The sequence below is a fragment of the Podarcis pityusensis genome, assembly GCF_964106645.2.
Source record: "Podarcis pityusensis genome assembly, chromosome: 13".
NCBI lineage: Eukaryota > Metazoa > Chordata > Lepidosauria > Squamata > Lacertidae > Podarcis > Podarcis pityusensis.
In genome coordinates this window covers 24,009,116-24,026,314 of record NC_138038.1, presented here as the reverse complement: position 1 = coordinate 24,026,314, position 17,199 = coordinate 24,009,116, and the positions used below count along the sequence as shown (strand labels likewise).

At 46.7% G+C, this 17,199-nt stretch overlaps 1 protein-coding gene across 5 annotated transcripts in view; it reads right to left on the bottom strand.

The window, feature by feature from the left end:
• The window catches only part of LOC308462057 (acid-sensing ion channel 2), a 382,247-nt gene that overhangs the window by 23,535 nt on the left and 341,513 nt on the right, over positions 1-17,199 (bottom strand). For all 5 annotated transcript variants that reach the window (XR_013978988.1, XR_013978989.1, XM_080979376.1 and 2 more), the window contains 2 exons: positions 15,554-15,681; positions 729-879 (listed from right to left, as the gene is read on the bottom strand). Coding sequence is in view for 3 of the 5 variants with exons in the window: in XM_080979376.1 (XP_080835502.1) it covers positions 729-879; positions 15,554-15,681 (279 nt within the window). In the remaining 2 variants the exon portion in view is untranslated. The remainder of the gene's footprint in view (positions 1-728; positions 880-15,553; positions 15,682-17,199) is intronic.

The window sequence follows — 17,199 nt, the reverse complement described above, 5'->3', positions numbered from 1 at the left end:
AAGGTGACTATGGGGTTGCGGCATTTGTCCACAGACTTTTTTCCGGGTCATGTGGCCAGCATGACTAAACCACAGAGGACCGTGACGAGTGCCAGAGTGCACGGGAACACGTTTACCTTCCCACAGCAGTGGTACCTATTTATCTACTTGCGCTGGTGTGCTTTCGAACTGCTAGGTTGGCAGGAGCTGGGACAGAACAATGGGAGCTCACCCCATCATGGGGATTCAAACCGCCAACCTTCCGATCAGCAAGCCCAAGACCATCAAAGTGAGAACAAAAAACTTACTCAGCCAGGCCATCAAAGAGGCCTCTTGAGCATCCGTAGGCTAGGGATGAGTATGCAATAAAGAAGATGGTGGCATGTGATTGTGTCAGGCCCCACCTACTTTTGGATCAGGCCCCGCCCACTCCCAAAATGCAGCCCCTGAGAGATTTCTACCCAGGTGATCTGGGCATCAGGCTGCACAAAGTTCTGCACCCCTGAACTAACCCAATAATAATTCAATGACTGGCAGCAGATCTGCAGGGGTTCATACAGGGATCTTCCTCAGCCTTACCTGAGAATGACAGGGACTGAACCTGGGGCCTGTTTGTGTGCTCTCCCCCTGACCTATGGGCCCTCCTCTTTGCTTTACACCCAGGACTTGGCCCCTTGACAAGAGCCAGCCCTGACACCAGGGGAGAAGCACATGTGAGGCTGTTTCAAACTCACCCCTGAATACCTTACCTGGCATGTGGACCATTCTGCAGTTGCAATTTTCCACCACGTAGCGGGTCTCACAATCTATCCTGCACGCAGTGATGCTGTAGATGGGAAAGAAGTCCAGGCCAAAGTCTGAGGAGCGGCACTCACCCCATGGAGGTGGAAGGTACGTCAGCTGCAAGAGAAAGATGGAGACTCAAGTCAGAATATAGAAGGCTGTCTTTATTTCTTTTTAACTATGAGGGATAGAGGAGTGTTTTGAAATTGCATTTTTCTAGTAGACCAATACAGCTCCCTTTGATTTCTGTGTGTCCCAGAGAATGATGAATCAAGCCATTCAGGAGCAGATGTTTCTATCACCTGAAGGTAGGATTTTGCTTTTTGAGAGTTACACTCCATCCAACCTGTGCAGGCCTTTGGCTATATAGAATCAGTGCTTTTCTTCCCCTTTATAAGTGTTTAGGGGTACTCTCATTTTCCTACTCATATTGAAATACTGACCCTCAATGAGGCCAAACTTAGATTCACAAAACGTTTAGGGGTATGCGTCCCCCTGTGCCCCCCCCCCCCAGAAAAAGGCACTGTATAGAATAAATTGAATTGAACATTGAACCTTCCATGATGACATCATCTCCATCCAACCTTTAGGCAGTCCTCCTCACTTTTATTAATATTTTTTATCTCCTAAAATTAATCTTCAGTTTTGCAAACATAAAACCTCTATGTTTCTCTACCTAGACCCCTACCTAACAAGGAACATGCTAGGTGTATTGCCTAAGGTAGGAAACTGATCCAGGTAACTTCTGGGATTTATACTCTCCAAATTGGTGGATCAGCCACTGTGCGTATCTCTGTCCCAGTAATCTACAACCTGGCACTATGTTAAACTTGCATGATACCTACTAGAGCCTAAACCATGTAGTCTTACACATGTCTACTCAAAGGTAAGCCCCACTTTCAGTAAGCTTACTCCCAGGAAACCTGCTATAGGATTGCAGCCCTAGTCTGTGATCTCCTACACTCTGTCTAAAGACTGTGACAATTATTATTATTATTATTTCCTTCTAAAGCACTGCTTTAAGGCGATTTACACTTAAGATAATTATCAACAATTAAAAACCCATAAACAACGCTAAACATCTAACAAGTGGACACTCGTGGTCAAGATCCATTTTTCCAGCTGGGAAAGCCTATCAGAACAAAAATGTCTTTGACTGCTTCCAGAAAGTGCAGGTTGTAGATGCCTGTCATATCTAGACAGGGTTGCTATTCCACAGGCAGCCTTGATAAAAGCCTTGCTCTGAGTCACTGGGGAGTGTGGGGGCTTCTGAGATCTTTGGAACTTGCAGGAGAAACTCTCCCACAGACCAGAGTGTTCTACTGGGTGTATAAGGGATAAGGTGTTACCTAAAGTAACCTGTTCTGAGTTCTATATAACACCCACAAGCAGGGTGATATATGGCAACCAGTCTGGGGTAGTTGTTAGAGTGTTGGACTAGGACCTGGGAGACCTGGGCTCAAATCCCCATTCAGCCATGAAGGTTGCTGGGTGACAGTGGGCCAGTCACTGCCCCTCAGCCTAATCTCTCCCCCCCCCCCCCGGGTTGTTGCTGGGATTAAATAAAGAGGGGAGAACCATGTACACCACCTTGAACTCCTTTGAGAAAAAGGTGGGATATAAATGCAATAAATAAACAAACAAGTAAATGAAATCATCCCCCCCCCCCAGCAACCTAACCACCACCTTCTGCACTGGCTCTAGCCTCCAGACCAACTCAAAGGGTAGCTCCACAGTGTGTTATTTGTGACTTCAATGTCAAGCTGGCTTTTTAAAATCTCTCTCTCTCCCCCCACTCCACCTTGCAATGCTTAAACGGTGAGCCTGATGAAAGAGAATTTGCTCACTTTTTTTTTTTTTTTGCAACGTATTGGTTTAACCCATATTAATGGTGTTGCCTGATGGTAGGATTTTAAAAGGACATAAATTATATAATGTAATCCTCATAAGCTACTATATCAACGTGGATCCTGGATTTCAAATGAAGTGCTGTTTTTAAAACACACACTCTCACACACAAAACTCAGAGGTAGTGCTGAAGTGAGCATTTACACAAACTTAGATTCAGACTGGGCCCAATGCATTTTGCTGCCTGAAGTGGAACAGGAAATGGCACCCCCCCCCCCCCCAAAAAAAAGGTCAGGGTGCATACTAAAGATCAGGCAAATTATTTTGGTATTCGATGCAAGAAAAGATCCAGCCCTGGGATTTTTTTGATAAATGGTAGTGGTGGTGGTGATGATAACAACATCACCCCATATGCGCCTCTCTCCACAGAAGTAAAAATATGAACAAAAAATGTGGCAGAGGCCACATACACACCATAAATTAAAAGAACACGTAGACTACTTTTAACAGTCATGGCTTCCCCCAAACGATCCTGGGAATCTTAGTCGCCCAGTACCCTTGTCAAATTATGCTTCCCAAGATTCTCCATGACTGTTATATTGGTGGAAGAGCACTCTCAATGGATGGTGTGGATGTGAACTCAAAATCTGCTACCTGAGGCAACTGCCTCACTCTGCCTAACAGTTGGGTCGGCATCCTCTCAGCTCCATAAATATGAGAGTTACTTCACCCCCAATTTCTTAAGGGCTAGAACAGCAGCCCTGGGCCAAAGTGGCTGCAATGAGATACCCCAACACCCCCACACTTCTGGTTGGCTCAAGGCTCAAAGTCTGAATTGTTAATGGGGAGTCTCTTCAAGATAGAAGAATCAAGATTTTCTTTACGACAATGACAAAACACCACCGGAGGGCCTCCACACCTCATTTGCGTTTTTCCACCAAGCTAATAGTGTGGCATCTGCCGTCGTTTAGTCATCTGGAGTGGGGAGCGACACCCATATGTTGCAGACGGCATGATAAAGGAGAATAAATAATTGCCATCTCTCCTGACCTCAGCGTCTGCACCAGCCCTGCTTCCACACAAATCTTCTAAGTTGTTTAAATTGCACTCACAACATAGGTGATGGGATCGGAAATGATGGAATGATCACATATTCAGTTTCTGTGTTTCTCGCTTAGCCAGCCTTGGCTTTGAGCCACGTCGCTTCTGAGCCGGCCCAACGTCTGTGGGGAAGGCGCAGATTGAATGCTTAATTACACCCTCCTCGATGCGCCTTGATTGACAGAGGTGGGAAGAACAAGGAGTTTGCTTTGCTCTTGCAGAGAATGCACTGATGCACATGGCTCCCGGCGCTGGGCTGTGCCCAGGTCTGCACTTAAAGTGTGTATCCTTGGTGCCCCTGAGGTCAGTTGCTCCCCGAGCTGGAGTAACAACCTGTCAATCAAGCAAAGGTAAAAGGCCCAGCCAATCCAAATGTTTCATACTGGCTGCCAATCAGAGAGGTTGGTACTGCAAACCCCTGCTTCTTTCTACTCTGTCCTCTACCTGCTTCCTGCTTGGCAGGGGGTTGGACTCGATGGCCCTTGTGGTCTCTTCCAACTCTATGATTCTATGATTCTACCTGGGCAAGCAAGAGGTCTTAAGAAGAACATTCCAGCCAGTCAATGACGATCTAGGAGGATGCAAATTAAGGGTGGTGAGACATGGGTTGGGGAGAGTCCTGAGATTTGGAGGGCAATTTAGCCCCCAGGCATGAGGTTCCCTCACCCTGTTACAGTGGGCCAAACTATCTGCCTCCCCAACTGGCAGTGGATCTTCAAGGTCTCAGGCAATGAGAGGTCCTTCCTATCACCAACCTACCTGCCACTTGGTAGGTAGCCTTCTGTATGAAACAAAGCCCCTACTACTGCTGAGCTACAATTCTATGTTGGTGGCCAAGCCTCACTGCCTTGGTCCAGCATTTTGGCCGGCCCTACCATTAGGCAGAGTTAGGTGGCCACATCAGACAACAAACACAGTGGGGTAGGGAGTGGCAACAAGACAATGGAGGATAGAGTGTATATATCACATGGCCTGTCCTGGGTTCACCTGCTGCATCCAGGTGACATGAAAGACTCTGCTTCAACCGCAATATTGAAGGACGATTCAACTAGTCAGCTTCAGTGCACAGAAGGGGAGGGCTGCCATCTTGTCGTCTGCAAACTGTGTTGGCAAAATATCTTATCCTTGCTACTAATGGCACTGTGGGTTGGATCACGTCAAGGGCTGTAGCTGGAAAGCATCTGCATTGCATGCAGAAGGTCTCGAATTCAATCCAAGGCATCTCCACTCAGTGCTGGGAAAGGTCGCTTGCCTGAAACCTGGAGAGGTGCTGCCAGTCTGTGTAGGCAATACTGAGCTAGAAGGGTCAGTGACCACACATAAGGCAGCTTCTTGTTCTTATTGACCCGATTTGGAAACCTGCTACGGTGGCACTGTGCAAGTGGGAAAGTGTAAGTAATCCTCTCTGCAGAGATAAGCCATTGAGAGGAAGGGGAGCGTCACATCTCAGTTCCCGCAGCCTCCAAGGCAGGCAACTTTTCCTCTGCTGACGGCTATCTACTCAGCTGCTTCCACCGGGAGGGAATCACACTGCCAAGCCCCCAAATAATTACATTGCTTTTGCCATTGTACTCCGATCAATGGGCCTCGCCATCTCCCTTGTCGTGTCTCAAGCAATCGCATTATCACCCGAGCGTGTCTCCATTAGCAGCATCTTAAACAAGCTTCGCAGAAAGAGAGATGAGGACAGAGAGACACTTCGTTTCCCTCAAAGCCGCTAGCTGGGGCTGAAGTGCTCTGTTCAGGTAGCATTTCAGGTGGTGAGGGGTGTGAGAGAGACCAAAGCCCTATTGTGCTGGCTGGGGCTCACGGGAGATGTGGTCCAAAACATCTGGGGGGCACCCAGTTGGCAAAGGCTGCCCAAGGCCCTTTCATTCTCCCTTCTGAAGAATTACACATTCCCATGGCTGGGATGGACGACTGCTCAGTGAGGTCCTTAAAATAATAAGCAGTAATAACAAGCAAAATGGGACCTGCAACAAAATGCTGCAGTGCAGAGTGTTGCTGTTCAGGATTGTCAGCCACTTTGTTGCAGTCACCCTTCCCCATGCTCTGTTCTCCACAAGTAGCCAGACAGCGGGCCTTCTAGGGCCACTGAGCACACTCAGTCCTCGTGGGACAGTTGTTGAGGTTCATCACACTGTGAATCAATTTTTTAATATATATATTTTTTGTGCTTCTGCAAACCTTCAGGCTGTCCGAAGTCTGCTATTATATGTGGGCAGAGTCATTTTGGTTACACAAGCAGTGGCACTCACAGCCTGAACATCAGCTGCAGCGGGAAAGACAAGAAACTGCCTTATACCGAGTCATTATTCCATCTACCTTAGTGCTGCCAACAGCGGGAGCGCAGAACCTTTGCTCCTCCAGATGTTGCTGAACTACAACTCCCATCAGCTCCAGCATGCATGGCTGATGGCCAGGGATGATGGGGATTGTCGTTCAACAACCTCTAAAGGGCCAAAGGTTCTCCACGTCTAGTTCATGTTGACTGGCATCAGTTCTGCAGGACTTCCAGCAGGGGTCTCTCCCAGCCACTCCTGGAGTTGCCAGAGAATGAGAACCTGAGACCTTCCGCATGCAATACCACTAAGCTATGAATAATAAAATTATAATTATACAATTATAATTACTTAGCATTTATATGGCCTATCTTAACACGTTCAAAGTGCTTTGAATATGATAAAAAGTAGGTGATAACCAGTTTGTGGGCCACTGGCCAGCCTTGCCGCTTTTTCTGTGGGATCTGGCATCAGACCAGAATGTGACACCCACTGCCCAAAAGGCATGTCTAACATCTATCAATTCCCCATCACACCAAGTGTCAGCCTACTAAATCCAGGACTCACACACACTGTGGAGACACGGCCTGCAAAGCAAAGAAGAGTTTAGATTTGATATCCCACCTTTCACTCCCTTTAAGGAGTCTCAAAGCGGCTAACATTCTCCTCTCCCTTCCTCCCCCACAACAAACACTCTGTGAGGTGAGTGGGGCTGAGAGACTTCAGAGAAGTATGACTGGCCCAAGGTGACCCAGCAGCTGTATGTGGAGGAGCAGAGACGCGAACCCAGTTCCCCAGATTATGAGACAAACTTAACTTCAGGTGACTTAAGAGAGAGACTCTGAAGACACTGCAGCAACTCTATACATCTGTCACTTATTTGGCTTCCCTGGGGGTGAGCTGAGGCAATGAATGATTTATTTATTTTTGAATACCGACAGGCAAACAGCAGCCCCTTATTCTGTCCACAACGGCCCAAGTCCCTGCCTCCCTGGCTACCCAGGATTATCATCCAATCCTATTCCAAAGTCTCAGAGCAGTTTAACATTTTAAAGCAAATTTCAGGAGAAAATAGTACAGGACTTCTAGTGTGTTTACATCCTGCATTTTAATTACTGTGTTGTTTTAACAGGACTGTTTTGGTGTGCATTTCAATTATGGAGGCTTATATTTTAATGCTTCTGCAATTGGGTTTTTATTCTTGCAAACCGCTTAGAAGCCTAACTGGGTATTAAGCGGCATAAATAAATAAATAAATAAATAAATAAATAAATAAATCAGCAGCAGCAACAACCCACAGATAAATAAGGCAAAATTTCCCTGTAGAAATAATCCAGTATTAACGTACCACCTCTTCCCAAGTACAACCCCACACTATCTTCTGAGCCCACATTAACATGGACCTTCTCTCAGTCCTGGTGTCCTATCTCTATCTCATAACACCCCACCCATTTCTGCCCCTCCAGAGCTGAGGCCCTCTCTTTCTCCTTATCAAGTTATCTTAACTGCATGCTGTCCACAAATCTGTGTAATGTGCCTCGATTCTTTTTTCCCTTTTAATAAGGATGTTTAGCTTTGGGAGAGGGCTACTGGGTTAGGTCTCAGTCCCTGAGTTAGGCTGGGACAAGACCACACAACAGGGTCCACTGCAGGCTCAGGTCCACAGTATGATCGCACCAGCGGGTGGCGCTTTGGTCTAAACCACTGAGCCTCTTGAGCTTGCTGATCCTAAGGTCAGCAGTTCGAATCCACACGACAGGGTGAGCTCCTGTTGCTTTGTCCCAGCTCCTGGCAACCTAGCAGTCTGAAAGCATACCAGTGTGAGTCGATAAATAGGTACCGCTGGTGGGAAGGTAAATGGCGTTTCTGTGCGCTCTGGCTATTGCCACGGTGTTCCATTGTGCCAGAAGCGGTTTAGTCATGCTGGCCACATGACCCAGAAAGTTGTCTGAGGACAAATGCCAGCTCCCTCGGCCTGAAAGCGGAGATGAGCGCCACACCTCATAGTCAAATTTGACTAGCATTAACCATCCAGAGGTCCTTCACTTTTTACCTAGTGCCGAACAGTAACAAGGGTAGTCCCAAGTCAAAGTAAAGCTTAAGGCAGATGTCAGCAGTAGGAAGATCTGTCAGAAGACAGGGCAAAGATAGACTGAAGGAGTAAGGAGCTGAATGCTGCTGACCTCAACTGAGGGTTTATAAGGCCTGGACTCCCAGATTCCACCCCAATTCAGCTGCAGGTGTTTTCCAATAACCTTTTACTGTTGATGAATGCATTTACTCCCAAGGAAACCAAGTAGAGTGGTAAATAAAACAAAATAAAAATAAACATGTGCTCTTCCACTAAGCAGCTGCCTGAGCCTGGACCTTCTATAGCTGATTCTCTCCCTCTGGCTTGATCAGAGGCTCCTCTGCCAATAGGTGAGATAGGAAATAGCTTAAGAATGCTTCTGGGGCATCTCCTGGAGGCAGGCCTGGTCAGGTCTTCCCCTGGAAAAACCTGGGGTTTTCAGTGCTGCAGTTGGGGGGCTCGGGCTGCTCTCCTAGGTCCTCTGGCTCTGGGCAGTCTGTGTCTCCAATAAAGGATGTGCTGTCTTAGGCCGGGACAGGAAAGCTTTCAATTAACAACAATCATGCCTTGGATTAACCTCATTGGCTACCATTGGGCAGCGCTCAGCATGGCAACTATTTTGAGCTGAGAAGTGGTAGTGGTGAGGTGGTACTGAACCCTTTCCTCATCCACATTTCTCTGTACCAAGCTACCTTCCACAAGTGACTTTTCTCATCTCCATGCTCTGGGAAATTTCATATGAGCACCTGCACATAGTGTGCAATAAGCTCCACATCCATACCACCCCCATGAAGAGTGTTCTCCTCACTTTCCCACACCCATTCACAGCACAATCGCCGCTTGTTCACAGCACATTAGCTTTTCACCTGAGAGCGCTACTTCTCACCCTCTTCATTACATGCCACCTTTTGTCATGATTTCAAGGTGGTTTAAAAACATCCTCTATCCTACACATTATACGCAAACGTGTGTTACAGCCCAGAATTCAATTTTTTGAAAAAGAAAGAAAGATAATACGCTTCTGGGGGCAGCAAGTGAGAGCGGAAGAGTGATGCTGCTCTTTCCATGCTCCAAATAGCTTCTGTCTTGCTGCTCTCTCTAACATTTCTACTGCAGTTACGTCCACAGCACATATTTAAAGCACAGGCCTTCCCCCAAGGAATCCTGGGAACTGCAGTTTAAGGGTACTGGGAATTGCAGGTCTGTAAGGGGTAAATCACAGTACCCTGGATTATTTGGAGGAAGCCATGTGCTTTAAATGTGTAGCGTGGATGCAACCTGTATGTTTTCAAGCTGGTGGGAGGAGGGGGGAACTTGGAACAAGAAAATGACAGGCAAAGAACGGGTTAATTACCCTTCCTCCCTGCTTCTCCACTTTCAACTGCCCGCCCCCTCCTGAAGCTGCTTTTTCCAAAAACAGTAACTAGCATCAGGGATCTAATATGCATGTTCTGCATACCACTGTGCAATTAGCTTCTTCACAAGCGACATGTTTCTGCTGTAGCCCATCATTCTTCTCCCCCATAGAGAATTATGATACTGATGTCTCTGAACACCAATTATTGGGAACTGCAGGTGTTGTTGCACTTGTGTCCTGCTTGTGGGCTTCCCATAGGCATCTGGTCAGCCACTGTGAGAGCAGGATGCTGAACCAGGTGGGCCATCGGCCGAATCCAGCAGGAGCTTCTCTTATGTTGTTATGGCTTCTGCACGCTGCCATGCCTGGACCACAGAAGGGAGCTGTTTGCCTGTCACGCTCTTCCCTCAAAGTTGCAAGCAGACAGCCTTTGCCTTTTGCTCAGAAGTGAAATAATGGCGAGGAAATTGTGTTCGTTAATGAGACACCGGATGGGATCACACAAGAAGCGTTGTTTCGGCGCTTGTTAAGGCATTCAAAAGCATCCTTCGCGCACCTCTCAGCGTGCCATTCAGGCTGTCATTCTCTGTGGCACAGAGCTATTGGAAGCAAAGCAAGTTCCCTCTTCCTCTCTTCTAAGCATCTCCCAAGGAAGGCAGCTCACGAGGTTCTTTTGAATTTCCTCCCTTCACACCTCCTTCTCTATGGGGAATTTAACATAATGTGTCTTGCCAAAATTGGCTTTGCTGCACAGACCAGAGACGGCCGGTTTATACAAGTTGCAGAATCAAAGTGGTGACCGGTTCTTGGATTGAATCACTGCAGGATGCAGTGGGGGTTGTGTGCCTGAATGTTTCCCCCAACCCAAAATATCTCCCTGCAGATGTAAATATAGCATGTCAGAGAATAGATTCGTGCCCAAGATGTTATTTTTCCATGTACAGATACATTTTTCTTTCTTTCTTCTTTGCAGGATGCCATTCAAACCTGCCCCAACCCAGTACACACCTTGAGATAATATAGTGTGAGAAAACAACATGATTCCATTCTGCCAAGGGTCTAAACCAGGCATAGGCAAACTCAGCCCTCCAGATGTTTTCAGACTATAACTCCCATCATCCCTAGCTAACAGGACCAGTGGTTAGGGATAATGGGAGTTGTAGTCCCAAAACATCTGGAGGGCCGAGTTTGCCTATGCCTGGTCTAAAGAGTTGGAGATGATGGATAATGGAGATGAGGATCACAAAGGAGCTTGAAGCAGATGAAAGGCTCTCTGCCCCTGGTGCTGACGCAACACCTGTGGCCTGGCAGATGCTGTTGGACTCCAACTCCCATCAGCCCCAGCCAATATGGCCAATACTCAGTAATGATGGGAGCTGGAGTCCAGCAATAACTGGAGGGCTACAGCTTCTCCAAAGCTGCCTTGCTAAGAAACATAGGAAGACCCCACTGGACCAAGCCAATGGCCCATCTAGCCCAGCATGCAGTTCTCACAGTGGCCAACCAGATGCCTATGCAAGCAGGATTTGAGCACGAGAGCACTGTCCCCTCCTGTGGTTTCCAGCAACTGTTATTCAGAAACACTGCTGCCTCCAAATGTGAGTGGCTGGTAACATCACTCATTTTACCCAGCCCTTCCATTGCTGCTGCTTTCCCCAATCCCTGCTTCTCTGCCCTTCACTATGGTTCGTCCTGTGCCCCACAGCATCCTCGTCAACTGACAGGCAGCTGCTGCTGTCCTTCACTCCTCTTCCACCACCGCTGCTCTTGAGCTAACGTGGCAGCAGCTATGGCAGCTTCTCTTCCTTATCTTTTTCTCACTGTGAGGAAGGGGGTCATTCCTCAAAGTGTGGGATGAGGGTGCAGGTGACCTGGGGAGCCCCGCAGGAGCTGGGGCGGTGGAAGCCATTGGGTTAATAGGCTAGTGAGTGGGTGTCTTGCACGCCCAGCCCCCCAGCCCCGATTATAATCTACCAGCCTACTGCTTGAGGGAATTGCCTCAGTTTGCCTAATGCCCCCAAGTCTCCCTCTCTCTATTCATCTAGCATCTTTGCTCTTTTCTTTCAAGCCCCTCCTCTTGAAGGACAATGCACACATTATGTAAGGAAGGGGTGATGCCATGACCTCAGAGTCAAGACACAGAGTCGGAAGCTGCAGAGTCCCAGGTTAAAAAGCCAGACCAAGTATCTAACCCTGAGCCTGGTGCTGGTGAGCAGAGGTCACCCAGGAAGAGTGATGCCAGAATGATGCTTTGAGCCCTGGTCTACCCACGTCCTGGTCTGGCCCTCTCTATAACCACTGCCCCACACCAGCTCTCGTCTGCCCAATGTAGGCCTTCTGGACCAGAATCCCAATTTCCATTTCTCTCCCTCCCCCCCCCCCCCCCAGAAATCAGCCCGCAGCATCCCAGGATCTTTTCCGTTTTTCCTCAGGCTCTGAACATTCACCAGGACGAGTCTCCAAGGCGCACTTCAGCCATCCTCCCCAATATTGCCACAGCATCTCTAACCTGTTGCTTAATTGAAGCCTCTTAAATTTTTATGGCCAAATTGGCAGAAATGGCTGCTTTAGGGAACATTTCATCTTCTTTAACATGCCTGCCTTTGGCGGAATAACGAGGAGCAATAGAAGAAAGGTTTCCCGAGCCCAGGCGTTCGTTCCTTTTGTAACTGGTGTGGACAGTTTGCATCCCTAACAAAGGATTTGTTTTGTTTTGTTTTTGAGCAGGAGGCTTTTATCAGCATCCCTCCTTGCTCCAGCTGCTGCACGCCTGACAAAGTCACCTGCAAACGCCTGGAGGCCCTTTCAGTTGCTTTTATCAGGCAAGCCCTGTGGGCTGCTTTGCTCGTGGTTTGTGGGTGGTGGGGTAGGAGCACTTAGCAAGGTTTAGCCTTACACACACACATACACACACTGCTCTTCCTGTGTGGAAACTGTTTTGTCCTTTTCTCCCCCCCTCACCCCCTTGTTAGAAGTAATGAGGACAAGCTGTGCCATGGACAGAGGAAAACAACAGCCTCCCACTGCATGCCAGACGCAGCCCGGACGCGACTTGCTCCTCGTTCTGCATGTCCCTGAGCTGGCCATGAGAAGACAGAGAAAGCCAGAAGCCCTTCAACGTGATATAGGTGCTGGAGAGAGTACATTGGAAACTTGGGGGCATTTTCACATGAAGGTTACAGTGGTACCTTGGGTTACAGATGCTTCAGGTTACAGATGCTTCAGGTTACAGACTCTGCTAACCCAGAAATAGTACCTTGGGTTAAGAACTTTGCTTCAGGATGAGAACAGAAATCGTGTGGCGGCGGCAGCAAGAGGCCCCACTAGCTAAAGTGGTGCTTCAGGTTAAGAACAGTTTCAGGTTAAGAATGGACCTCCAGAACGAATTAAGTTCTTAACCCGAGGTACCACTGTACAGTAGTCTGCACCTACATTTCTTGAATTCTTCTTCTACATCATCATCATTAGTATTTCAAACCTGAAAATCTCTTTATAATAAAAATGGATTGGTCAGAACGCTCATTCATGTCACAGGTGCCTCTCTTGTGCTTGCTTCCTCCATGTGATCACATGACCATAAATAATGAAAGGCTCAAAGGCAGGGATGGGGAGCCTGCGGCCCTCCCTAGATGTCAGTGGACTCCAGCTCCCATCATCCAAGATCACCCTGGCTGGGGCTGATGGGCGCTGGAGTCCAACAACCTCTGGAGCAGGGTGGTGCAACACAAGGTCTTGATTTTTTGGCGGTCCCTGGCGACATTTGATGCCCCCGCCTCAGGCTGCTTTCCCAAAGCTGGGTAAGTGAAGCATCAAAGTGGTATGATGCTGCTTTAAATGTATACTGAAGAAGGGCCATTTCCTGCAACAGAGTCCAGCTTAAAGCTTTTCTCAAACATTCATAGCCTCATCTCCCACTGTCTTTTTCAGGTACCTCTTTCTTCCTTCTCTGCTCTCTTTGCCTGGAAAGCCTCCCCCTTTCCCATATCGGCCAGCCCCTGCACTGGCCCCTGTCCTTGTCCTGCTGTTTCTTCTTCTCCTTCAAGTCCCGTGCCAAAGCCTTTCATGGATCATCTCAGCCCTCCCGCAATCTGCCTCTCCAGCTGCCCTGTGATCCCCACCCCTTTTCCTGTCTGGCAGCTGGGCAGTTTTCATCAATATGGCCATAAAGGTTTCCTCCAAGACAGAGAGGGACGCAACATTTCAACTTGACAGTTTTCACGGCGAATGTAATTGGTCCTAATTGCGACCAGAGTGATCTTACCTGCCCTCCAGACACATATATCCAAATGCTTATTATTAAAAATTTGCATGTGGATGAATGAATAAATGGTGTAGAATTCAACAGAGTCAGTTTCACTCCCTCCCTCTCTGTCTCTATGTGTGACTGGTAAAACAAGTTTAGTGAAGAGGTGGTAACTTTACATTCACAGGTCTTGAGACTCAGAGGTTAGTTGTGGGCCCACAGCACCTAATACTGGGTGCATAGGGATAATTATGGATCATAAGCCCCACTGTTTGCAGGGGAGGGCCCTGGTAATATGACGTCCTGTGTGGGCAAGACTCTGGATCCTAGTAAGGGCTTGCTTCCCAAAGCTGAGCAAGCCCTTACTAGGCTTTGAGAAGGAGGCTGGAAGGCCCCCCCTTGGTTTGGTGCCCTGTGCAAGGGAACCTGTCGCGCTGCCCTCAACCCACAGCTGCTGTTTGTAATTGCACATCTGCCTCCGACAATGCACACAGTGGTTGCAAAGTTTGTTAGCACTTCTAAGTAAATTCAGTTCACTGCGCTGAATGCTCTACGGTCAGGACTGGACCATTCCTTATCCTCCACTTGAATCGCTGAGCTCTTCTGATGGGGCATGTTTGGTGGTCCCACATGTTCCTCAGGCTTGGCTGGCATTTACCTGGGATGGACCCTTAAGTGTGCTGGGACTGCCCTGCAGTAGAGCCCCTTGCCACCCTGCTCGCTTTCAGGCATCTTCTGAAAACTGCTTTATTTAGGCAGGCCTCTCAAAGCCAAGATCCTCTGCCAACCAGCTTTTGCTAATGTGTCAGATGCTTTTATTGTTGCAACTGTAGTATTGTTGTTTTTTTTATTTTTCAGATGTATACTGCCTTGTGATATTTTATATGACAGCGTGATCTATAAACATGTAAATAAAATTTTAAAATAAACAAAACAGTTAAACATTTTGCCATCTGAGATGGGAACTCCAAATGACATCCCCTGCTGTTTCAGGGGAGTCGTGCAGAACTTCCTAAAGGATTGTAGTGATTCCTGGTCTGCCTGTTTTATTAAGCATTCATCCTGATTTATTTGCACCAAGTTTACAGGGAAGTTAGATGACAGTCGGCCATTTATCCATTCTGTCTGTGGGGAGGTTAGATGACATTGTATCAATCAAATGTTATCCCACACTTTCAAGTACATTTCCTGTCATTTTCCTTACTGCAAAAAAGTCGGATTGTGTATTTGTGTGCTGCACCAGTCCTTCATTTTAAATGTTAATTTTGTTATTGAAACCAGGTTAGCTTATTTCTACTCTTTTACACAGTTTTGCATGGACTGGGATTTTGTGTGTTTTTTGTTTTTTTACTTATTGATATGTGGCTATTTCTTTCTTTAAAAAAGAAAAATTATTCAAAAGTTACAATACAGCATTTTCAATGAATATATCCCCTCCATAGACACCTCTATGGTGATAATGATGATGGCATTAAAATATCCTGTTCTTTCTACAGAACTGTTTCTCATTTGCTTTGAATTGTTATTGTACACTTGATACACTGTGAGTGGCTTTGGGCACAATTGAGTGGAAAGGTGGCATACAAATAAACTGAGGATGGTGAGGAAGGACGATGAATTGCACAACCTGAATTTGTGTGGTTGAATCCCACCCGAAAACAGCAACAGTTTGGAAGCATTCTAAGTCTCATCAGGCAGACCTCTCCCCCATTCTGCCACTGTCCATGCTACTAAAATATCTCCCACTTCAAGTGGCCACTTCTCCTTGCCTTATGGATAGTATTCTCTCAAATGGCAGCTAACCAAGGCAGCCTCAGCCTCTCCTCTCTTTGTGGCCTTAGATGGAATGACTACAGAATGCTGAAATGTATGAGAAAAGCAGGACTCACTCTTTGCTCTTGCGTGGCTACGAAAGTCTGGAACCCAGGCGCCACGCCAAACCCAAGTTCCTGAACAAATGGTGGCTCAGACTGACTGTGGATCTGGACTTTGACTCCTGCTTCAAATGTTGTTTCATCTGCAAAGAGAACGAAAAAAATGTTAATTAGTCGGGGACGATCTTGTGCTTTCAACACCCAGAAAGGCGATGAGCTTAATCACTACCATAATCAGCACCCCTGCCATCAGAAATGGCAATATCCAAACTTGTCCAAACAGCAATTTTCCAATCTAAGGAACTTCTTATGTAGCTGCTGGCTACATTTCTCCATACCCTTAGAAATGTGTAATTTTAAGTTATTTCCTCAATGATAGCCAGAGTCCACATATTCTTGTTCTGTAATGTCTTCCATTTCTGGGCCAAACAAGTTCTATTTGGCCCACAAATGGAAGACATTATAGGACAAGAATGTGTGGACTCTGTCTATCACAGAGGAAATAACTCAAAATTACACATTTCGAAGGGTAAGGAAGACTTGAATCATTTCTGTACCATATTGCAGTGGGATTTCATCTCTTAGGTCTCAAATTCAGATATACAAAACTCTCTTCCCCCATCAAATTGTGAAATCTGGTTTCCATCATGTGTTTTGCTGCTTTTATTCTTCTATATTATCTGCTCTTTATTTATCTGGAAACACAACCTCTGTATTGCACCTATGTTTTGTAACTTTAGGTTTTGTCATTTATTTGCATTTATTATTTTTCATTAATAAAATGATTTTTGTCGAAAACAAAAAACCACACTCAAAATGCTGTGAGTTAATCAACACCATTATCATTCCTGACATCAGAAATGTTAATATCCAAAATCAGGTAGGGGGTATGTTTCAGGCCTCCAGGACACTCAAGTGTTACTGATCTTAAAGCTACTATCCTTGAATAAAGGCAAGTCAAAGGGAAGCTGCAGCATGAAACTTTTGAATTACAATTCAATCAACAGGTTCCATGCAAAAATTTGTGAACTGAATCGGAACAGAGGTTTTCCTTCACATCACATGTGTCAGTGCAACCTGGGGTTTCCCCAGCTTACCTTGCAAGTAGCAGAAAGTGAAGTGGAGGAAACCCTGGACACGACAACTTCACACCATGCATCTTTTTCACTAGACATTACCAAGGAAACATGGTTACTAGCCTTCATTCACACATCCTTTTCCCATTCCACCACCACCACCAATTTGTCTGGTTGGAGCATTAGTCATTCTTCTCAAAACTCACTAAGATGTGATTTGTACATAAAACTTCCTAAAATTGGTCTCAGCCTTAGCTTTTTGCAGAATTGTGTTTGTGTGTGTTAGTGTAGATTTCATGTTGTGCTTTTGGATTTGGAGGAACATTCTTTTAATGCCTGCATTCACCTCTTGCAGCCCCCCAAGTTGTTCAGCTGTCTCCCTGCGTCGCAGATGGCAGAGTTGTGCAAGCGATGCCACAGTTTCTATTTCACATTCTGGCAACAAAGATCCATGTTTTAAAAAACCCCTCTTCCAGATCAATGTTTGTTCAAACCCCCTTGACACCCAGCCTGTTTCTCATTTGAATAATTCCAGCAGTGTGCTCACGAAATGCAGCAATGAGCTGGCCGTGCTGGTGGGTGCGA